At 43.4% G+C, this 25459-nt stretch overlaps 1 protein-coding gene across 2 annotated transcripts; it reads right to left on the bottom strand.

Moving 5' to 3' along the window:
* Positions 1-1050: 1050 nt before the first annotated feature.
* On the bottom strand, positions 1051-25459 carry LOC138950429 (uncharacterized). 2 transcript variants are annotated; one of them, XM_070322167.1, is made up of 11 exons: positions 25084-25459; positions 24727-24881; positions 24236-24360; positions 23487-23637; positions 22571-22766; positions 21362-21542; positions 20239-20350; positions 19329-19457; positions 6997-7024; positions 5595-5780; positions 1051-5408 (listed from the first exon to the last, which is right to left on the bottom strand). In XM_070322167.1, the coding sequence occupies exons 1-11, from the start codon at positions 25217-25219 to the stop codon at positions 5167-5169; spliced, it is 1641 nt and encodes a 546-aa protein (XP_070178268.1). In that variant the 5' UTR covers positions 25220-25459; the 3' UTR covers positions 1051-5166. The 2 variants fall into 2 exon arrangements, with proteins under 2 accessions (XP_070178268.1, XP_070178269.1); XM_070322168.1 differs by having other exon boundaries at positions 19335-19457.

Genomic DNA, 25459 nt, shown 5'->3' with positions numbered 1-25459 from the left:
ATTAATGTCCATCGGACACATTAGATTTGTTTTGGCCTTACTCAGTAAGGTATTCAAATGACAGTTGAAGGCGTGTTCTTTAAGGGGGGGTCACACATACACGAGGCGTGGCCCGCGCATTGAAAATTAATCAAAAATAGAAAATAAGATCAGTGCGTCGTTGTGCGTCCAACTTTTGTCGCGGTTTGGTCACACATACGCGACGCATGGCCCGCGCAATAAACATTAATTAAAAATGGAAAATAATATTAGCGCGTTGTTGTGCGCCCAACTTTTGTATCTGTTTGGTACAGTGCCATCCCCGTTTAAAGACCCCTCAATTTAAGACTTCCCTTTTAATACCTTTGTTTTTAAGATTTTCTGTTCAAATCTTCTACAGATTTACTCCCATTTTAAGACTCGCTCCTTTTTAAGACCCGATTTCCTCAGATTCTTCAATATCGTAAAGGGAGGTTCCACTGTAGAAGCTAGCGAGTTGACAACGAATACACAGCGTGTGCTCCGCGTGTGTCTGGCGATGGTCTAGCGCACTCTGCGCGTGTCTGGCGTCCTTCTGGCGTGTACATTCATGCGTCAAGCTCCGTGCACATTTTTGTGCATGCTCACAAATCCCAACGAACACAGCGAATGACAACGAATGCATAGTGCGTTGGTACAGCGCGCTCGACGAACGAATAACGAATAATGACGCACACCCAGCCAACGCACTGGCCAAAACTGTGATTTTGTCAGTGCGGTGGCCGTGCGTCGTTTATGTGTGACTCCCGCATTACAACAAGTATCGTGCGTGGTACGAGGAGTGAAATTTCGATGTGTATAAATTATAATGTGAACCGACCAAGGGAACTGGCCCCTCCGGCTCCCTGTCGTCAGCTGAAGCGTTGTCATTGTAGTGGTGTATTTGATACAGTGGGACTGTATGTTGTTTTACTTATCATTATGTGTGCATGTGCGTGTACGCATGCTTGTCTGTATATGTGTGCGTCTGTGTCCATGGAAACTAGATACACTCACGAACCAAATCGTACAAGGTCCAAGTACATCCAAACTCCACGTTCAAGGTTTTAAATTTTTAATAAAACCCTATGGTGCTGGAAAAAGAATTTTTTAACATACACATAGATACACAGTAACAGTTATCAAACAGTGAAAGATAAATAGCAACAGAAGAATTATACTCGATTTACTTTACATCATTGTTTGCAATACAATACAATACAATACAATAACTTTATTAATCTCTAAAAGAGAAATTGCATTGCTGAGCTTTTGTGTCCGTAATGAACTTATTGAAAGAATGCTTCAGTAGTTTACATAAGAATGTGTAAGTGGAGTGTGGTCGAATGTCCATGTGTGAATGGGTAAGTTGAGCGTACAAGAATGTCTATGTGTGCGATGTGTAAGTGAGACATGGATGTGTTCATGACTGAATGCGAAAGCACAATGCAAGGAATGTCCAGAGAGGTATGTGGGAGGTGTGTTTATAACCTGCCCTGTTATATAGTGCTATATGTCTTATGTAAAAACAATGTCTTGTTTGTATTATTGTTATGTACCACGCCTGAATTTCTCTATGAGATAATAAAGTATTCTTATTCTTATTCTTATTCTTATTCCTTTCTTGCATGGAAATTAAGCTGACAGAAGTTAGTAAGCCGAATACTTGCTATCTCAGCAAAGTGTTAAAAAAAGTATACATTTAAACGCCGTGAAGACAGTCTTCTTGTGTGTTATGCAATAAAAATAACAAATCATTTTCAATAGTTTCTTGATTATTATGTTTAACCTGGAGAAACCAATTCACTATTGACAATTATAACCAAACCTAAAACACATTTTTTCGGTCCAGACCTTTTTTCAAACATTCTACATGTGCAAGAAACTACCTCTCACATAAAAAAAATACTGTACAATATTGAGGGAGAAAAAACCTACATCTTTTTAATTCTAGTTTTAAACAAGTTTAATAGCAAATACAACTTTTCAGGTCCATTCAAACTCCAGTGACACTTATTTACCCCCGCCCACTCCAGCTTATTACCTTTCAAGCATACTGATCAAGCTCTTACTCTAACTTACGCACCAGACCATTCATATAATCATGAACTTCACACCCACGTATTAAAAGACGTAACATCAACTTAAAAGATGGGGTCTTGATTTGGCCTATATGGTCCGCTGGACCCAAAAAAGCAACAACTAACTAACTAACTAACTAACTAACTAACTAACTAACTAACTTACAAGACGAAATGAACACCGTCTCTATGCGGTATAAAAACCTAGCACTGTGAAACATTTATACAAAACAAAAACACAAACAAGCAAAAAGAGATAGAGGAAACGTTGTTCTGAGTGCTGTTTTTACATTTAGTCAAGGGGGAATCGAGACGAGGGTCGTGGTGTATGTGTGTCTGTCTGTGTGTGAGTGTGTGTGTGTGTAGAGCGATTCAGAGTAAACTACTGAACCGATCTTTATGAAATTTTACATGAGAGTTCCTGGGTAAGATATCCCCAGATATTTTTTCATTTGTTTTAAATGTCTTTGATGACGTCATATCCGGTTTTTTGTAAAAGTTGAGGCGGCACTGTCACACCCTCATTTTTCAATCAAATTGATTGAATTTTTTTTTAATGCAATCTTCGACAAAGGCCGGACTTCGGTATTGCATTTCAGCTTGGTGGCTTAAAAATTAATTAATGACTTTGGTCATTAAAAATCTGAAAATTGTAATACATTTTTTTTTAATATAAGACGATCCAAAATTACGTTCACCTTATTTGTTATCATTTTCTGATTCCAAAAACATATAAATATGTTATATTCGGATTCAAAACAAGCTCTAAACATTAAAAATATAAAAATTATGATTAAAATAAAATTTCCGAAATCGATTTAAAAACAATTTCATCTTATTCCTTGTCAGTTCCTGATTCCAAAAACATATAAATATGATATGTTTGGATTAAAAACACGCTCAGAAAGTTAAAACGAAGAGAGGCACAGAAAAAGCGTGCTATGCAGCACAGCAAAACCACTACCGCGCTAAACTGGCTCGTCAGTTTCACTCCGTTTTGCACAAGCGGCGGACTACGGTCATTGTGAAAGAATGCAGTGCGTTCAGTTTCATTCTGTGAGTTCCACAGCTTGACTAAATGTAGTAATTCCGCCTTACGCGACTTGTTTATATTTCCTTCTGATATATAAGTTTTACTGAGTAAACACGTTACAGTAGCGACAATGTTATAAAGATGTAGCAGCAATAAAATCGCTGAGGACAAATTTCTCACCCATTTTGACATAACAGTAGACAAACAATTTCACGCAAGAAACTAGCCTGGTGATATATAACGTAAGTCAAAGATGCAAATTGTCTTTCTTGATAATGCTTTTTAGGTTAATTAATGCTAAACTGTGTATTAGTCAAGAATTGCCATTGTCGTACTGGTGAAGGTCGTTGGATAAAATGTACTGTAAGCTTATTTGTGACCCTCCACCACGGAATGAGTCGCATGTCACCTTTGCATGATTTTCATATTTTTACATTTTCCTAAAGAGTTTGTTATGCTCTATCCAGTGGTGAAAACCGTTTTAGAAAAGAGCGGAAACTGTTTGAGTTATACGCCTGTGACTAAGGTGACCCTCACACTGTTACCATACACTCTCCGGACTTATATCAAGCCTAGCGCAGAACCGCGCGAGGTGACATGCGACTCATTTCGTGGTGGAGGGTCACATTTCAGAAAAAAAAAACTTTAGAAAATTAACCGTAGCAATGAAAAATGCAGTGCGTTCAGTTTCATTCTGTGAGTTCCACAGCTTGACTAAATGTAGTTATTTCGCCTTACGCGACTTGCTGTTCTACAATTTGACAGGAAAGATGATACCATTTTAAGTTCGAGTCTGTCTCATCTATCACGGCGATTTTTCCGAGGATTACCATGATACTTTATTGTACTAGTGCTGTTAGTCTAAAGTATGAATAGTCTTTCTTGTAAGTCGTCCAAAAATTAACAGTTGTCAGTTGTAGTAGTCTTGCTATTCCAATGTAAATACTGTATCGATATCTCTTGGCAATTTAGCGATGATTTAATAATACTACGTGGTGCTGGTCGTTCGACAACATTAATTTAATCCATTTTAGGATTAAAACGACCAGACAGGAAATCTCCAACAAATAAAACGGACTTCTGCAGTAAATTATGTTACTTTAAGGTTTGTCCTACTATCTCGCTGCCTCGTTACCAAACCTTTCTTACATAGCAGGCAGAACACGGGAATAAATCCGTTTGCCCATATCTGATTCTGTTTGGTATTACCCATAAATACATGTATGTCATTTCTTTACATTTTTGCTAATCAATAACAACACAAAATTGTTCATTAATTGAAAATCTGTTGTCTTTTATAACCTTGTGGTGGCAGCCTAGCTTAAGGCGCATAGCAGTATACTTTCAAGACTTGGTTATTTTTCGGGGTTACGGTTCAAGGTAAAATAGGAGTTATTTTACTATAGTAATACAAACACTGAATATTGTTTTATCGTACAGGCGTGCGCGGGTACGTGTGTATATGTGTGTGCGTGTGCATGTGTGCGTGCGTGCGCGCGCGCGTGTGTGTGTGTGTGTGTGTGTGTGTTCGTGTGTGTGTGCGTGTGTGTGTGTGTGTGTGTGTGTGTTTGCTTGTTTGTGTGTATGTGGCTGTGTCTGTCTGCACGAGTGTGCGTATGTGAGTGTGTGTTTAAATAGTTTTAATTCATGGAGCAGAGTATAAAAAAACAAGCACATAAATACAACTGTTTGCACGACAACGCAGAGTTATTATATTGCGGGTCCCTATTGAACACACAACCCAAACTGTACAGGCTTGTTCATGTCAGAACAACTCAGAGCTCCAACACCGTGTACACTCCTTACAAGACAGTATACCCTTCTCTCACACACCATTTATAGCTTCTTGTCGTCTTTGGTGTCTGGAGACAAAATTTCCCCCCATATCCAACTCATACACTGCTCTGCGTCTTGTTCTATAGGATGGCCATGGCCCTCGAAGTCTTGACTGAGAGCAAGAAGAGCTAGGATTCTGCATTAAGTTTTATGTTACAAAAACACACGCATAATTGCAGTAGTCTGATCTTGCTGAAACTTCCGTCACGCCTAAAGAGCTCAGTCGTGTGTGTTTCCTCCGAATCTTTCCTCGTACAGAGCAGATATTTTTTTCCAGTACTGTTCAATTCGAAGCAGAGGTGTTGAGTTGTTTACCTGGACCTTGATACGACCATCTGAAAATGCCTGGAATAATTCCGCTCTGTCGCCACGAAAGAAGATCGGCACGTCCTGTGCCAGAACTCTGAAGATTCCGGCGATTCTTGATTGGTCCCATTCACCCCTTCCCACACTTCCACCATCTAAAATTAGAAACAAATAACTTCAAGTATTCTGGTAGAAAAAAACCTTCACCTGACAAAAGTAACCAGAAAGGAACAACCAAAACGTCAAGATGTAATGGGGAAGTTAGCATCATAGACGTCTTGAGAAAAATAAATTTGAGCAGAAACAGAAGCATACATACACGGAATCTTAAGGACACATACCTTTCTTCAAGTTGAGGAAGACAGGGTGTTCTTCTCCATTTCCATGGATAATGTAGAGCTGTAAAACCGCATCGACGTCACGGACAATGTCTTCAGTGATGCACGCCTGGCCTAGCTCGATGAACATGTCTTCAATGTCGCTATCAGAAGTGGGTATCTCGTTTCTACTCTCCATCTTCATGCACCCTGTAAACATTTAAATTTACGCAACAGATTTCCCAAATTCAATTATGCGACCAGTGTACTAAAAATAGTTTTGTTGCATCTAAACCATTTCATTTTGATTAAAACAGCAGCGCAACAAAAAAGTGTGTGGGAAAAAGTTCCGATCTTGAGACAAAGGTCTTACGATTGCTTTCAGCACAGGTATGTTTCACGTAGGCAGAGATGATGAGAAGATGTCAATCTATCATCTTTCATATAAAAGATAATTTCCTCTCATTGATTGGTAACTTCTGATGGTATAGCAAGCTACCGTCGTCTAAGAATCCTTTCCAAGAAAAAAGTTAGATTTATATGTTTCTAACACGGTTGACGCTTTCCTGACTGCTGACAGATCCATTGCAGGTCTTATGTCACAATTCCCTGCACTGCACTTCTGTTTGAGTTATTGGCTTATTGGTAATGCATCCCCCCGCGGGTTAGGGGGAAGAATTTACCCGATGCTCCCCAGCATGTCGTAAGAGGCGACTAACGGATTCTGTTTCTCCTTTTACACTTGTTAAGTGTTTCTTGTATAGAATATAGTCAATGTTTGTAAAGATTTTAGTCAAGCAGTATGTAAGACATGTTAAAGTCCTTTGTACTGGAAACTTGCATTCTCCCAGTAAGGTCATATATTGTACTACGTTGCAAGCCCCCGGCCTGGAGCAATTTTTTGATTAGTGCTTTTGTGAACAAGAAACAATTAACAAGTGGCTCTATCCTATCTCCCCCCCCCCCCTTTTTTCCCCGTCGTGATATAACCTTGAACGGTTGAAAACGACGTTAAACACCAAATAAAGAAAGAATTGGTAATGCACTTCTTGTTTTGTTACGACTTTTCTTGTCACGGGAGATAATTCCTTGCAATAATGTAACTTTTATTAAGGACGTTTCGCATTACTGTTAATGGTTTACTTTCGATGCACCTCTCTCTGTGTAAGAGCTCCCCGGAGGCTATTTACGTATGGCATATCAAGTAAGAGTGTTGGTCAATGCAAACACGTTTTTGATGCTTTTATTTCCTGGATGACTGCCAGCGCACTCTGTATAGTTCAAGGGATTTTCTTCAATTGCCTTTTATTCGTTTCGAGAACAAATACAAGATCAATGTGTTGAGCAACATTCACAACAGGCTCACATTATGACAAAAGGAATACACATTCCTCTTAGCGTCTCCTTAATAGCATATATCGCTTACCTTTTGGCTTAGATCCTGAACTCTCCACCTGTGTGAGAAGATAAAACGTTATGAAATTAATTAAAAATTAGGTATCTAAAAAGATTATTATTTAACTAAGGGTGATTTCATGTCATTCATCAAATTAATATAAAAACCCAATAATATACATTACTGGAACGACAAAAATAGAGCTTTAAAAAAATGAATATCGCATGGCAGAACATTGTTCCATTTATATATGGCTGAAGGAGACGATTGCATGTTCTTTCTTTTTAAATATGAGCATATCCCCAAGTTAACAGACTTTCTCTATGCTCACATTATAAAAAAGGAAGACAAATTCCTTTTAGACTCCCCTTCACATAACTAATACAAACACAAAATTCAACTGTCTAATGTGGGGGTGGGGATCGAGTTGCCCTGCACAAATATAAACTGTAATGCATCATAATATTTACATATAGGTTATTCGTATCTAACTTTTTTTCCAGTCACAGATTCTTCTTGTTTGTAAAGTTGGTCTCAAGCCAGATTCTGGATGCAATCAATTGTTCTTATCTCGTACTGAAATATCTGAATATCTTGAATGACAGGAGTTATTTTGGTTAGAAAGTCAAAGCCAAGATGTTTTTGTTTGTTTGTTTGCTTAACGCCCAGCCGACCACGAAGGGCCATATCAGGGCGGTGCTGCTTTGACATATAACGTGCGCCACACACAAGACAGAAGTCGCAGCACAGGCTTCAAGTCTCACCCAGTCACATTATTCTGACACCGGGCCAACCAGTCCTAGCACTAACCTCATAATGCCAGACGACAGGCGGAGCAGCCACTAGATTGCCAATTTTCCCCGAGTACGCAGTAGGAGGGTCCAGCAGACTTTAATTGTGTGTCTGTCTGTGTGTGTGTGTCACGATCGGGTGACAGAGACCAAGAAAGCGTCACTCAGTGGAGTGCCTGTTCTGGGTCAATGTATGATAGAAAGCGCCTGTGCGTGATATTGGACACAGCAGAGTTTTTGCTGACAGTGCTCCCGAGCACGGATGTTTTGAAACGCACGAGCTTCACAGTGCAGGTTTCTGCTGTCATAGGGCTGACGGTTTTTTTCGCTGACAGCGCGCACGGGATTTTCAGGGATTGAGTTTCTCGTGTCTTTTTCCTGCTTGGGGAGGCAAAACTGTGTATAGCTGGACTGGTTTGGTGACAAGGTCAGTCACGTGTATTTGGCTAGGTGGTCTGTCAGAGACTCAAGGACGACACACTTGACACCCAGCGGCAGAAGGGGAAGGACCTAACACACAGTTACTAGAGTATGATGGTTTTTCACCGAGTATCATATTCGGCACTCTAGGGGAACTTCCACAAGTTATTCCTTTCCTCTGCCACGTATTTTGCTGAGGACAAGTCGTCACATTTCCTTCGTCGGCGATGGCTTTCGCATAAGGATTCGACAAGGGGTTCTGGACGTTTTGGGTCACTGTTGACGAACAGAGACTGTTCCAGGGAGGAGGCGGACTTTGCTTCCATTGAGAGTTACAATCATAGGCTTTTGAGGTAATAAATCATTATTTAACGCTGTTGATGAGTCTGTGTTGTGGAATGAAATACTCTCTGTTGTTCTTTCCAGGTTAGCGCATAATTTACTCTCTGTGACGCTAAAATACTAATCTGTATATGGTTTTTGCAGATAGGGAGAGAAGGACGGAAAATGGCTGTTTTGTTGTTGTAAAAAGTCAGTTTTGTGCAGGCCCACGTGCTCGATGAGATATTTAAAGATGACATGTTTTAAGGTGGTGGGTGAGGGGTAGCTGACATGTTTAGTGCACCGATGCTTTCTGTTTGCAGCCTTCCTTCGTTCGTTCGTTTCGTTCGTTCGTTACGTTCCCGTAACATCGGCACGGCTGACTCTGGCGGGAACTGTTGAGGCTACGCTAACCAGGAGACCGGCTAACCAGGAGACCGGCTAACCAGCGGACCGGCTAACCAGCGAACCGGCTAACCAGCGGACCGGCTAACCAGCGAACCGACTAACCAGCATACCGGCTAAGCAGCAGCAGCAGAGATAAAGCTAAGTGCACCATGTCGTACGCACCCCGTTGACCACCGTTGTCTTTTCGTATCTATGATTTCATTGGAGTAGGGACAACGTGGGGTGTGGACACCTGCACGAACTAGAGCTTTTCGAACAGAACATTCTCATTTGACTGTATTTACACGGGTTCAGCGTGTTACTATAATTTTCTACATACTACTGGCATTTTGTCAGTGAACACTGGTTTTTTACGTGTTGAGAACGTAAAAGGAACATATTTTGAGTGAAGGCTCGAGGGAGGTGGAGAGTTTATACATAAACAGGCGTCTGAAACTTATACTTTTGTTGACTCTATTTAATTGTATGCCTGCGAGAGTGGATCGTGGTGTGGTTAGTTAATTAGTAGTAATTAACCGGTTCATAATCACCTTGAGTGATATATTGAAACGTGACACATGGGGGCCAAGCCGGGATTTACTCAGTTAATTTCCAACTGATAAAGACCCACCAATTAAGGATAACTAAGAGCAGATAATCTCGTCAGTGCTCGACTTATTTTCTGCTTGGTGCTACCCTTTTTTGTATAGTTTTGATCATATACCACACCTTAAGCGATTCACATCTTGCAGGAAATGTAAATTGTAATTTGTGAGTTATTGTATGCGCTAACTGTGATTATTTCCCTTTCCTTTGTTTGTGAATCTTTGTTGTTGTACGTTCAGAGTTTTCCGTTGCAGAGAGCTGAGCAGGGTTAGCGGATTTGTTATTCGTTTTACTCAGTTTTCTCTACATTGTTGTTTCGCATTCTGTAACAGGTTACATTTCTACCGTCTTGTTTTACTTGGATTTTTCTCCATATTTTGACTTTGTTGGAATTTTGGGGGGGAAGGGTCCGAGGACTTCTGTCCTAACCAAGGCTGTGGGAGACACTCTGTTTCACCGAAAAAAGCAGCCGATAAAGTAGGCCACGGCTGTGGGAAACACTTTGTTTCACCGCAAAAAGCAGCCATAAAGTAGGCTACGCGTTTTGTTCTACACCGTTTGGATTTTTCTTCTGCATTTTCCGGTTGCTGGATTTTTGTATCCACCGCTTTCGTCACCGCGTGTTCTAGCTATAGCTGCGTTAGACTTACTTTGGTAATAAAGCTTTGCTAAAACTAACCATGGCTACAGGGGGATCTCCTACGAAGAGATTAACTTTTGAGACTCCTGGTAGCGAGGAACAGACAGAGCGAGACGCACGCGTTAGAGCGCGTAGTTTGCTTAAACGCAAGGAGCTGGAACGTAGGGAAGACATAGAGCGACAGACGAGAAAAGAAGAGCTTGACAGACAAGAACGACAGGCCGAACGTGACCGACAGGACAAGAAAGAGAAAGACGAACGAGACAGACAGGAAAGGAAAGACGAACGAGACAGACAGGAAAGAGAACGGAAAGACGATCTTGACAGACAAGAAAGGGAACGACAGGCCGAACGACAGGCCGAACTTGACAGACAGGAAAAGAAAGACGAACGTGACAGACTAGACCGGAAGGAACAGGCGGATCGCGATCACCAGCTAGAGCTAGCTAGGCTACAGGCCGAGAAGGGTACGCTCACTCAGGCTAGCGCGCCGACGTTTGTTGCCGACCGTACGAGACTGCCGACGTTCGACGATGACAAGGACGAGCTCGACGACTTTTTACGCCGGTTTGAGCGCATTGCATCTGACCAGAAGTGGGAAGAGGCCACGTGGGCTAGCCGCCTTAGCACCTGCTTAAAGGGACGCGCATTGCAGCTCTACAACGCTTTGGAGGACGACGAGGCGAGAGACTATCAGGCACTTAAGAAGGCGTTACTCCAGCGCTTTAACCTGACTGCTGAAGCCTACAGACGACGTCTGCGTAACAGCAAGAGACTGAGCGGCGAGCTGAGTCATCAGTTTGTGGCACGCCTTAACCTCTACCTGCGGCGCTGGGTGGAGATGGCCGAAAAGGACTGGACCGTCAACGACCTTGCCGACCTCATAGTCATGGAACAACTGATGTCCAGCCTGCGACCTGAGGTGGTGACCTTCGTGCAGGAGCACCAGCCCAAGACTACTCAGGAGGCAGCCGACTGGATCAGAGTGCACGAGGACGCCCAGGCGATCTCCGGCAAATCTTCAGGCTCACGGCCAGGAAAAACGGGAAATTCGGGTTCTTCAGGACCCAAGGACGGGAAGGACGATCAGGGACACAAGGGATCGAGTTCCAGAACTGACATCCAGTGTTACTACTGCAACAAGCGGGGCCACGTGAAGAAGGACTGCCACAAGAGACAGGCTGACCAGAAGGGCGTTCACTTCGTTGGCAGTGAGGAGTTCAGGGACGTCACGAGCTCATGCACCATCCCACAACTCTGCGTTCCGTGCTCCAGGAAACATTTCCAGCCCCACTGCAACGTCTACGTTAACGGAGTGAAGGGCGAAGGTCTGCGGGACACAGGGGCAGACATGATAGTGGTTCGGGCGAGTCTAGTTCCAGCTATGGCCTACACAGGAGACAGCATCAGGGTGAGAATGGCCGAGGCATCTCACGCTTACGACTTGAACACGGCAGTGATCAAGGTCGTAACCCCGTTGTTCACGGGGACCATTGTGGCCGTCGTCATGGACGATCCTCCATGCGACCTGCTCATTGGAAACCGGGTTCAGTTTGTGGACGGCGTCACCAGGGAGGTTCCCGTTTATCGGTCTCCCGACGTCATTTCAGTGCTCACGCGGGCACAGGCGGAGCGAGAGGACAAACCTCTCAAACCCCTACCTGCTGCACGAGCTGCCCTGGGGAACGTGACCCCCGCGCTTCTCGCGAAGGCTCAGGATTCTGACCCGACCTTAGCTACTCCTCGGGAGCACGCGAAGTCGGGGAAGGTGAAGCTGAGCGGGAAGCATGGGAGGTCAAAGTTCCTCAGGGACAAGAAGTTGCTCTACCGTGAGTTCAGCAACCAAGAAGGTACATTCAAACAGGTTGTCGTGCCTCGCGAGTTTCGCGAGGGTGTCATGGCAACGGCACACGACTCGATTCTGGGAGGTCATCTTGGTACCAAGAAGACCACGGATCGTGTCTGGCGCCACTTTTACTGGCCAGGCATCTGCACGGATGTCCGACGTTTCTGTGCGTCCTGCGATAAGTGCCAGAAGGTGGTTGCCAAAGGAAGGGTGAGGAAGGTCCCCTTAGAGAAGATGCCGCTCATCGACGAACCCTTTCGTCGGGTGGCAGTGGACATCATCGGGCCCATCTTGCCTGCGTCTGAGGACGGAAACAGATACATTTTGACCATGGTGGACTACGCTACTCGATACCCAGAGGCGATCCCTCTGAAATCGATTGAAGCCACGCGAGTAGCTGAGGCTCTGGTTACTATGTGGTCCCGGCTGGGAATTCCATCAGAGGTACTCACCGACAGAGGCACGCAGTTCACGGGAGGAGTGATGGCGGAGGCAGCACGACTGCTATCACTGGAGCAGCACTTCACCACTCCTTACCATGCTCAGTGCAACGGACTGGTGGAAAGGTTCAATGGCACCTTGAAGACCATGCTGAGGAAACTAGCTCAGGAGAAACCACGCACGTGGGACAGGTACATCCCAGCATTGCTTTTTGCATACCGCGAGGTTCCTCAGGAGAGCTTGGGTTTTTCCCCATTTGAGTTGTTGTACGGCAGACAGGTACGCGGTCCCATGGCTATCCTGCGTCAAGCTTGGACGGACGAAGAAGCTGACGAGGAGGTGCAGACGACAGCGACCTACATCGTAGAACTCAGGAACAGGATTGAAGAGACCTGCAAATTGGCTCAAGAGAACCTGGGAAGAGCAGCACAGCGTTACGCGCGAGGATTTGACCGCAAGGCACGGCCGCGCAGCTTCAAGATTGGAGAACGGGTGTTGCTACTTCTACCTGTCAAACACAACAAGCTACAACTGCAGTGGCAAGGACCTTTTGAGGTGACAGCGAAAGTGGGCCAAAACGACTACAGGATCGTCATGAACGGGAAAGCACGCCTGTACCACGCCAACCTGCTGCGCGCCTACATAGAGAGGACTGCCTACGGGGAAAAGGACAAAGTGACAGAAGCAGTTGCTGTCGTGATGGACGAGACAACGGAAGAACAGGGAGGAGGACGTGTACCAGTTTGTCCGCTGGAGGCTAGTGAGGATCACACGGACGTGCACATCTCACCTGATCTTGGGGACGACCAGCAGGCGGACCTGCAAGAGATCCTGAAGGATGCAGCACGGGTCCTTACAGACATACCACTTCAGACGCATCTAGAGGAGTTTACCTTCGACTTGCTGGAGAAACAGCCAGTGAGGACGAAGCAGTATCCCATGCCTCATGCCCAGAAGGAGGTGGTCAGGAAGGAAATCGCCGACATGACGAAGTTGGGCGTCATCGAGCCAGCGAACTCTCCCTACAGTTCACCAATTGTGCTTGTAAAGAAGAAGGATGGACGCGTCAGGTTCTGTGTTGACTACCGGAAGCTGAACAAGATTACGGCGTTTGACGCGGAACCCATGCCTGATGTGGACTACCTCTTCAGTCACTTGGCCAAGGCCAAGTACTTTTCCAAACTGGACCTCACCAAGGGATACTGGCAAATCCCAGTTGCCGAGGAAGACCGCCCAAAGACTGCATTTACCACTCCATTCGGCCAGTTCCAGTGGACAGTCATGCCTTTTGGTCTACAGAATGCAGGTGCCGTCTTCACTCGCATGATGAGGAAACTTTTGGAACCATTGAAGCGCGAGGACATCAGCAGTTTCATCGACGATGTGCTGATCGCGACAGAGACATGGACTGAACATCTCGACGCCCTGCGCGACGTGTTCGGAAGGTTGAAGGACGGAAATCTGGGAGCTAAACCGTCCAAGTGCTACTTGGGATTCCGGGAATTGTCTTTCCTGGGTCATGTTGTCGGCGAGGGATTGCTCGTTCCAGAGGACGACAAGATCCAGAAGATTCGGGAGGCGGAGCCACCGCGCACGAAGAAAGAAGTCAGGTCTTTCCTGGGCCTAGCCAGCTTCTATAGACGCTTCATCCCGCACTTTGCCGAAATCGCTCTACCACTGACCAACCTTACCAAGAAACTACAACCGACCGTTGTAGTGTGGACTGAGGAATGTAGCTCCGCATTCAACACCCTGAAGAGGCGACTCACCAGTCAGCCTATTCTCCGACTACCAGACCTGAACAAGGACTTCGTGCTGAGGACAGACGCTTCAGGGAAGGGACTTGGGGCAGTGTTGCTTCAGGAGACAGAGGGGTTTTTGCACCCTGTTTGCTTCGCCAGCCGTAAGCTGACCTCGGCCGAGGCAGCGTATGCAACGGTTGAACGCGAGTGTCTCGCCATTGTCTGGGGCATCCAGAAGTTCGAAGCGTACCTGTACGGACGACCTTTCTGTCTGGAGACGGACCATCAACCTCTGCAATATCTTCAGGTTGCAAGGTTGGCAAACGCCAGACTTATGCGCTGGGCGTTGATTCTCCAACCGTACCAATTCACGGTACGCGTCATTCCGGGCGCCAACAATGTTGGAGCTGACTTTCTCTCTCGGGCTGTAGAGGAGAACATGACTGTGAGCGAAACCGAGGTTTCGTCTTGAAGAGGGGAGGTGTGTCACGATCGGGTGACAGAGACCAAGAAAGCGTCACTCAGTGGAGTGCCTGTTCTGGGTCAATGTATGATAGAAAGCGCCTGTGCGTGATATTGGACACAGCAGAGTTTTTGCTGACAGTGCTCCCGAGCACGGATGTTTTGAAACGCACGAGCTTCACAGTGCAGGTTTCTGCTGTCATAGGGCTGACGGTTTTTTTCGCTGACAGCGCGCACGGGATTTTCAGGGATTGAGTTTCTCGTGTCTTTTTCCTGCTTGGGGAGGCAAAACTGTGTATAGCTGGACTGGTTTGGTGACAAGGTCAGTCACGTGTATTTGGCTAGGTGGTCTGTCAGAGACTCAAGGACGACACACTTGACACCCAGCGGCAGAAGGGGAAGGACCTAACACACAGTTACTAGAGTATGATGGTTTTTCACCGAGTATCATATTCGGCACTCTAGGGGAACTTCCACAAGTTATTCCTTTCCTCTGCCACGTATTTTGCTGAGGACAAGTCGTCACATTTCCTTCGTCGGCGATGGCTTTCGCATAAGGATTCGACAAGGGGTTCTGGACGTTTTGGGTCACTGTTGACGAACAGAGACTGTTCCAGGGAGGAGGCGGACTTTGCTTCCATTGAGAGTTACAATCATAGGCTTTTGAGGTAATAAATCATTATTTAACGCTGTTGATGAGTCTGTGTTGTGGAATGAAATACTCTCTGTTGTTCTTTCCAGGTTAGCGCATAATTTACTCTCTGTGACGCTAAAATACTAATCTGTATATGGTTTTTGCAGATAGGGAGAGAAGGACGGAAAATGGCTGTTTTGTTGTTGTAAAAAGTCAGTTTTGTGCAGGCCCACGTGCTCGATGAGATATTTAAAGATGACATGTTTTAAGGTGGTGGGTGAGGGGTAGCTGACATGTTTAGTGCACCGATGCTTTCTGTTTGCAGCCTTCCTTCGTTCGTTCGTTTCGTTCGTTCGTTACGTTCCCGTAACATCGGCACGGCTGACTCTGGCGGGAACTGTTGAGGCTACGCTAACCAGGAGACCGGCTAACCAGGAGACCGGCTAACCAGCGGACCGGCTAACCAGCGAACCGGCTAACCAGCGGACCGGCTAACCAGCGAACCGACTAACCAGCATACCGGCTAAGCAGCAGCAGCAGAGATAAAGCTAAGTGCACCATGTCGTACGCACCCCGTTGACCACCGTTGTCTTTTCGTATCTATGATTTCATTGGAGTAGGGACAACGTGGGGTGTGGACACCTGCACGAACTAGAGCTTTTCGAACAGAACATTCTCATTTGACTGTATTTACACGGGTTCAGCGTGTTACTATAATTTTCTACATACTACTGGCATTTTGTCAGTGAACACTGGTTTTTTACGTGTTGAGAACGTAAAAGGAACATATTTTGAGTGAAGGCTCGAGGGAGGTGGAGAGTTTATACATAAACAGGCGTCTGAAACTTATACTTTTGTTGACTCTATTTAATTGTATGCCTGCGAGAGTGGATCGTGGTGTGGTTAGTTAATTAGTAGTAATTAACCGGTTCATAATCACCTTGAGTGATATATTGAAACGTGACAGTGTGTGTGTCTGTCTGTCTGTCTCGACTTAACAGCTTATTGCTGGGAAACTACTGGGCGCAGTTCGTTCAAAAGTTGATACACTAACTTGATAATAGGTCCGATTGATCGTATTAAAACTTCATAATGTTACCTGGGACCTAATTGCCAAATAATCCACAGAAACGACTCTTAACGGCGGGCGCAATTCGCGGTGGGAGTACAACTGCCGTGCAGCTAATGGAACAGCCAGCTAGCTGGTGCAAATGACGTCCGCCTATGGCCAAAGTGACCTGGGGTCGATTCCCGGCATGGGCGGTCTATTTTTTTTTTTAATTCTTGTTTACTATTGTTTATTATGAACGTTTTAATGTTTTATTTTACTCTAATAATTTTTTTAATTGTGTAAAATAAATAAATAACTTCTTTTTGTTTCTTTTAATCCAAGTGATCCGGGTTCGATTCCCGGCATGGGCGGTCTATTTTTTTAATTTTTATTTTAAATTCTTGTTTACTATTGTTTATTATGAACGTTTTAAAGGCACAGTAAGCCTCCCGTAAACCATCACAGAGCTCCCCGAGCGTCTACATACATCACAAGCATACTTCCATTTGAACGCTCACCGAACGGGAACATCCTGGCTGATTTCTGTCGAGCGTGAGAAATGTTCAAAGAATTTATTTTCGTGGACTTAGCCTTTAACAATACTGGCGCCTCGTTTTGGTGCTGGCTGTTATGAATATACCGGAAATCACGCCCGGACAGTAAGCCTCCCGTAAACCATCACAGATACTGTCAGGCTTTTACACACAGTACAAACACCCTTCCATTTGAACGCTCACCAAACGGGAACATCCTAGGTGCCCTACGTAAAGAGCGAGCAATTTTTTAAAGAATTAATTATGCAGATTGTCTCGAACACTTTTTGGACCCATCCTGAACTCAGGTCAAAAATGAGTTACTTCCCTTCGGCCCGGAAGCAGGGTCACGCAAGGGTCGTAGCAGACGACGGTTTATGTCTATCGCTGTTCCTCTCAACAGTCAAAAGCCATCGCTAGAGTTCTTGTGAACCACAGCCGTTTGTTTCGTGCATAAAAACGTGCTATTGTAGATAAGCTCACATCGAGTCGCATTCAAATGACTAACTGACGACTACATTGTGAAAAAGTGAAACTGGATCACACGGGTTCACGATGGCTCAGGGGTAAGATAAACCACGCAAAAATAAATTCTTTGAAAATTGTTTGCTCTTTACGGAGGGCACCTAGGATGTTCTCAATCGGTGAGTGTTTAAATGAAAGGGTGTTTGTACTGTGTGTAAAAGCCTGACCGCATCTGTGATGGTTTACGGGAGGCTTACTGTGCCTTTAATGTTTTATTTTACTCTAATAATTTTTTTAATTGTGTAAAATAAATAAATAATTATATATTTTTTTTTAATCCACGTGCACATGACAAAAACTTTCATACTGTGCCAAAGTGATCCGGGTTCGATTCCCGGCATGGGCGGTCTATTTTTTTTTTTTAATTCTTGTTTACTATTGTTTATTATGAACGTTTTAATGTTTTATTTTACTCTAATAATTTTTTTAATTGTGTAAACTAAATTAATATTTTATTTTTTTATTTTTTTAATTTTTTTTTTAAATCCATGTGATCCGGGTTCGATTCCCGGCATGGGCGGACTATTTTTTCCTTTTTTTAAAATTCTTGTTTACTATTGTTTATTATGAACGTTTTAATGTTTTATTTTACTCTAATAATTTTTTTAATTGTGTAAAATAAATTAAATTATTTTTTAAATCCACGTGCACAAGACACAAACTTTCATACTGGGGGAGCGAGCCAGTCTGACGAGTACTCGGGTCCAGCAGCGCAGCGTTTTTTTTTTTTTATAAAGTCTTAGGTATGACCCGGCCGGGGTTCGGACCCTCGACCTTCCGATCACGGGGCGGACGCCTTACCACTAGGCCAACTGTGCCGGTAGGCAAGATGTGACATTGAAATAAAACAGCTTACGCTAAAACAGGTACTGAATACATCAAGTCTGAGGCATCATGAAAAAGTTATGACTTTATTTTGTTCAAGGTTATGACATAATGCCAGTTACTTCCCTTGGTTTTCAAGCAAATAAAATGAATGTAAATTGAATAATCACTCCGTTTTCTTGAAAAATCTGAGTTTACTTGCTTCCAAAAAAACAAACTGTTTAAATGTTTTGTTTCTGTGACAGTGGTGAACTTTATTTGACGTCCTCCACATGTTTTTCTGAATGAAAACAACAACATAGACGGTTAAAAGTGTGCCACTCTTTGAATGATCCAGCTGCAAATGGTCCTGAGAAAACTCAGCTTTAAAAATAAGAATGTGAAACTTGTCCATTTTCAACTGCCAAATAGATGTTGTGTGAACCAAAATTACATAATGTGTCAGGGTCAACAGAGGCCATAAAGTTTTCTTCATTCAAACAAAGGAGAAAACTCTAGTTTTGCTTTCTTTTGACACAAACACAAACCCGCTGTGACCTTGAAATAACATTTCGACGAGTATATGCGATATTTGCGTCATGTGTTGCGGTCATCAGATCCTTGTGATGTGCGAAGTTTGAAAGCTTCAGCTTCAACAATTTTTTAAGAAATCTCAACACTAAGTTTGTGATTCACAGAAAACTGTTTGTATTTCCACTAAAAAGTGCATTGGCTCGATGTACTTGTGTATGTTTTGTTTAAAAACAATTAAACATTGTATTAAATAACCATTATTGTTTTTCTTTAATTCTTAATTTTGGAACGTAAGGAGTCTGTCTGGTTTTGGATTTGCTAACAGACAGCCAACTCCCATTGAAAAACAGGACCGATTCCTACAACACTGATTACTCAGGTGAGTCATTGAGTTCTTCCCCTAACTTCCCAGTTCATTTAACTGAAATATTCAGAACTTAGCATTCAGGAAATAAACTTACAAATCAACATAACAAATCTTAAAAGAAATCAATCAAAACAAATAACGTCTAAAAATCTAATAACTCAAAAAATAGAATGATGACAAATTATATGAGGTAAATAGGACAAAGACACATTCGGCTAAAAGTAAAATGTAACATAATGAATTCAAATATTTACTTGCCCTTGCCTGTTCTGAATCACGTGACGTGGTAATGGTGATCAGCTGACCAGATGTACGAGAGCAAGCCAACAGTATATCGAACTGTTCAGACATTGAGTCAGATGACGCAGGTTGCACCCAGGCTACGATCTGCAAAGGAACAGGACTGTGCTTTCAGAAACGATGTGGATTTACGTTTTGGTTGGTTGACAAACACTACAGTGCATAATTATACTCTGAAGGTTTTAATCCGGGACGCCCCCTGCCCCAGACGATTTTGTTTACTTTTAGAAGGAGATCAAGATTTTTAACAACATTTGAAGTCAAATAACCAAAGGGAAGTAATCGTACTTTGAAGTAACACATGTGAAAAGACAGGAGCTTTTTAGAAACGTCTGTGATAAAACTAAACGATAACAGTTTAAAAAGCAAGACAATCATGTCAACTGCTAAAAGCAACAACTTTGCATCGAGCAGAGAGAGAGAACAAGAACAAGAACAAGAACAAATCTTTAATTGTCTAAGGCCACAGCCCCTGACAATAGTGGTTAAAATGACAGCAATAGTATCTGAGCAGAGAGAGAGAGAGAGAGAGAGAGAGAGAGAGAGAGAGAGAGAGAGAGAGAGAGAGAGAGAGAGAGAGAGAGAGAGAGAGAGAGAGAGAGAGAGAGAGAGAGAGACAAAGACAGAGACAGAGGGGAAGAGAAAGACACACATCAACACTCTCTCACTCCCGAACACACTATGAGACACGTGCAAACATGCACACAAGTACGCACATGCAGATGCACGCACAGAAACATGCCGACACTTACTCACCCACGTAACAATCACCCCCCCCCCACCCCACTCCCCCCTGCACACACACATAAAAAACCTGTACGCACACCCACACACACATACATCCGATCCTCTCCTATTCATTCAGCACCTTCCTCTCCAGCCCAAAAACACATTGGGCGCTTGTGGCGATGACACTGTCTGGACCCTGCATGGTGACCACATCTGTCATCAAATTGCTGCGAGAGGTTGTATCGTCGTCCCTGTGAATATTGATTTCTTGTTTAAGAGAATTTAAAAAAATGGACATTAAATTTTGAAGTAAAGAATATGTATATCTTTAAAAGTGACACAAGAAATCTGATTTGACACTGACCGTGCATACGATGTTGCCGCTATGATCAAAACGGAGAGCTTGAAAGATTTACAAAATCACTCAGGGACTTGTTGAAAAAGCGGGTAGAGTTAAGGGCGCCTAAAAGATTCAACATCCTGTCTTTGCAGAACATTTTAACAACTAAGTTTGAAGGCTTGGGTTGTAGGTTGGCTGCATATCATTATGACACCGACGGGCGCAGTGGCCTAATGGATAAGACATCGGCTTCCTAATCGGACGGTCGTGAGTTCAAATCCCGGCCGCGGTCGCCTGGTGGGTTAAAGGTGGAGATTTTCCCGACCTCCTAGGTCAACTTGTGTGCAGACCTGTCAGTGCCTTATTCCCGTTCGCGTGTAAACGCAAGCACAATACCAAGTGCGCACTGAAAAGATCCAAAACTGCCTCACATGTAGGCTAGCTGAACTGCTTTCGATATACAATGCAATACAATACAATACAATACTCTTTATTAATCTCTAAAAGAGAAATTACACGCTTGACTGTGTGTCTGCAAAATCAATCAACCAATCAATCAATCAACCATGCATGTAGCCACATTCACATCGCATACTCACATCATATCGCCACACGCAAACACTGTACCCACACACCTACTAAAACAAGCCTTAAAAATAGAAGCAATGCATTGCCTGTTATAAACATTATATCACATTACCGTGATTACGTCATATATATGTTTATGGACTACTTAACTACAAACATATAGTCGTATCACTCCGTAGTACTGGCTGGTCCATAAAAATGTACCCATCAAATAAACACACTATTTCCATAGCAGAATTATTCGTTGAGGATTTAGTGATGAGCAAACTAATTGCAAATGAAACAATAGCGATATTACACGTACCACCTATAAAATACGCTTTTAAGGACTTACGACAACACAATAACTGGAATCGCACATTGCCGAAGACCCTTGATGATACCACAAGTGTTTTGCTCTGTTCCGTCAGAACCGCAGTCCTTGAAACCGGTGAGGCAGAGCAAGAAGACGTCCCGATACTGCAATGGTTCAGGGTTGCCAGGCACTGGAGTCTGCTTGATTGTGCCAGCAGTACCTGGACATGATTTAAACTATATTACAGTTATACCTGCAAGTGTGTGTGTGTGTGTGTGTGTGTGTGTGTGTGTGTGCCTGTGTGTGTGCCTGTGTGTGTGTGTGTGTGTGTGTGTGTAGTGTGTGTGTGTGTGTGTGTGTTCCTGCATGCGCGTTTATAAGTAAGCCTTATTACGCCTTGACAAGTCAAACACTTTTCACTTTGGCATGATGGCAAGGGCTGCTTTACGCTGAAGATTTTCACGGTTTGAATTTCTTTGTAAGTGCCGTTTAAGACCTAATTATCTTTGAATTAGTATATTAGTATTAGTTTGCGTTACCAATGTATGTAAAAGTTCCCCGGGTCTCATATCAGCTCTCTCATTAGCGATTGATTCAAGTTTGTACTGTGGTCTTCTTACATAGCTGTTTAGAGTTTTATTACGGACCTTCAGCTAAAAAAAATGTTTTTGTGTGATTGGTTAGGTTCACATTCTCCCAGAAGAACTGAAACCAGGATGCAGACTGGTGCCTATCATTTATATTTTTGTTGATGTCAATATGACCTGCGCGTGGTCACACAAATTTACCCATGTTCATTGTGCTCCGAAATTTTTGTTTGACCATGTTGAGAACTCTTCATGAGGATTCCTTGAATTGTCTACCCTATCATAAGTTTGAAACTGAAAGTTGTCAGCCGAAAATACCCTTTTCTGCTTTTAGTAACGCCAAGCATCAACAGCATATGGCTAAAAAGTATTCATCGGTATGCCAGGTTTCCGTATGGCTCAGGTACCTCGGTAAAAACAGACATGTTGGAATGTCATGTGTACAGCACTGATTTAGATGCAAAATGAGCTTTGGCCAATCAGGATTACCGACAGTACATTGATAACTGTAATACAAATTGCTATATTTGCGTATATTTGAGGTTCCTTTGTACTTTAACTGACATTAACATGAAATTCTGTTCGTTCAAACACAAACATGTGAGTAAATCGCCGTTTAAAAGCCAGTTTAGCCAGTCACAGTGCATACAGTCAGCTTTACCTCCCACATGCAGTTCCACCAGCACAGACGCCAGCTGAGTACCACAAGCTTCACAGTCTCGTGGCATGACATTATCAGGATGATCAGGACCTTGATGACGTATGTCACGGATGAGAGGACCGTCAGTGTGGGGATATACGTTCTGCTCATAATCCCTCACCTGTCCGAACTTGCCAACAAAGTCGGACCTCTGAATCTGATAATAGAATAAAAGAGATTCCAGGCATTCGTGTTATGTCAGCGAGATTGAGAATTAATGTTTTTCGACCGTGTTCATTTTCCCTTGTCTTGTTTTGTTTCATGGAAAATAAATAATAGACATCTTCCTCTTATTATTTTTCACAAAAGCAGATGCACAATCTTGAACACAATGGTATGTATTATTTGCCTTTCTAAAAATGTTTATAAATCAAATTAGATGCAATGGACAGGAAGTCTGTGCACAAGGGAGATAGCTTAAGACGATGTGTTGTAGCACATGATGTCTATTGAAAAAACATAGACTCTGTATACACAGGCATGGGAATTCCAAAATACAAAAAAAACTCTGAAAATTGGCCGAGGTCCAGGGGCCGCCTAGGCCTCGGCGAGGTACAGAGGCAGAGCCCCGTTGGGAAACCGAGGAAACCGAATTTTAGCATTTTAGACCAATATCTTGATAGTTCTCGTGTAAGCAAAAACTGAACAGAGAGACAATGGTATACATAATTTAATTTACCTTTTATTTGCCGCGGACAATTTCTCAGTTTCGCTGAAACGTAATTTCCTTTTCGCGGAGCGGTCAATTCCCATGCCTGATACAATGGATGCTCTTATCACGAGAAAAAGGCTTCACGGATCTCTGGTAGTTTACTTGATCGTTTACACGGGAAGGGATATATTTTTACAACATGCAAATCATGGAAAAATTCTCTACCTCTCGAGTGATCGCACCAGGGGTACGAAGAGGGACAGCAAGGGCGAACTCCGTGAAATGTTGTGGGGTAAATCGGTGGTAGATGTGGGCAGCCCAAAGGTGCAGACTCCTCACACGGCTGACCAGCTTTTCGCAAAAGAGTTTGAACTCACTGAAAAAAAATATAGTTTCACTATCACAAGAACAACAACAATAACGAAGAACAACAACAACAGACAAGAAGAAGAACAAATTCACTGCTACTACTGCTACCGGCAACAAGAACACCACTATAACAAATACCACTACCACTTCTGTATATCTACTTCTGCTACTACTGTTGTTGTTGCTTTTTATACTACCAGACCTACTCTCTCATATATTGTTGTTATTTTGTTTGTTGAAACTGTTGATGCCACTACAACGACCGCTGTTTCTTCTTATCTTCCCGTAGTCAACCACTGCTTCACCAGGTGCTGGTGCTGTTGTTAATGCTGGTGGATGTGCTGTATGTGCTGCTACTATTGCTTTTACTGCCTTCACTACTCCTGCTGCTTCTACCAGTACTCCTATTGCTGCCACTATAACTACTTCTGTTGCTGCTGCGACCATTATTACAAACATGACAACGCTTGCAGCATGTTGTTGTAAATAATGTATATGTCAGCTGCACCACCACCCTCAAGGAAAAGGAGGGAAAACTGTATTCAATAAGCTAACCCCTTCTCCCCACAAATGTTGAGCCAGCAATTAAGAAACAAATATTTTACCTGCCATCCACTTCATCCACGATGACGTACAGGTGACCGTCTTGAGCACAGGCAGCTAACTTGTCCACCGCCTCATCTATGTCCTCGGTCCCCAATTGGTGCTCGTGGAGATGGACTTTGTGTCCCTGAGAGTACTTTGATTGATTAATTTATAAATCGGCAAAACATGCAGTCTATCAAAGCATTACATCCGAGAACTGCATCCATTGTACTTATCTTGCTTCTACGAGAGAATAAATCTACTGTGCAAATATTTGCATATGAAAGTGCGTCTTTGCACATTCCAGACATAGTTTATCAAAGGAGTATAACAACAGTTTCATCTATAGCAGTGTTAGTAACTCATGAACATTATTTTCCAGTGCAATCATCTTAAGTGACTGATCATTCATCTCCTTCCTGGGGGAATATTAGTCCACACGAAAATGTAGCTGGTACACTACTAATATCAAGCTCTCCTATGATGAGACTGACAATGATTAGGTACTTACCTTTGTTTGACACTTAGCCCGCAGACTATGAATCATGAACAGTGAAGCTGCCAAACTTTCGTCGTACATGCTAACCACGTGCACGTCATGTCCATCTTTCAACCACTGTTCTCCTTGCAATATCAACATGACTGTTTTTCCTGTTCCAGGTGGACCTGAAACAGAAAGAAAACGTATGCTAAAGATAAACGATATCAATAAATTAAAACAATATCCTCGCACTTTATTTTTATGAACGTGATGGTTTAAAAATGGAAATATGCCTAGTAAAAGTCTCTAGCTGTAAGCATATCTGGTTTGTTGTTTGAATAATAAACTATACACAGAAAAACAACAATTATAGGCGTCATGAGGTACCTGTGAGGTAGACCAGATGTTCACCAGAATTAAGGACCTTGATCTGTCCCTGGTGCAGCACGAATTCCATGAAGCAAGCTGCAGTCTCTGACACCCCTTCTCCCTCAGTGCGAACCACCTTCGATGCCTTGCTCATAGCTGAGGGGCAGAACACCTCCACTGTAGTTGCTGGGCCTGCAAATCTAAAATGGTCGATGTTGTGGCCAGTCCTAGCACTAACCCCATAATGCCAGACGCCAGGCGGAGCAGCCACTAGATTGCCAATTTTAAAGTCTTAGGTATGACCCGGCCGGGGTTCGAACCCACGACCTCCCGATCACGGGGCGGACGCCTTACCTCTAGGCCAACCGTGCCGGTTAGAGAGAGAGAGAGAGAG

Source organism: Littorina saxatilis, linkage group LG16 (assembly GCF_037325665.1).
Source record: "Littorina saxatilis isolate snail1 linkage group LG16, US_GU_Lsax_2.0, whole genome shotgun sequence".
In the NCBI taxonomy this organism is placed as follows: Eukaryota; Metazoa; Mollusca; class Gastropoda; order Littorinimorpha; family Littorinidae; genus Littorina; species Littorina saxatilis.
This window is presented reverse-complemented; position numbering and strand designations above follow the sequence as displayed.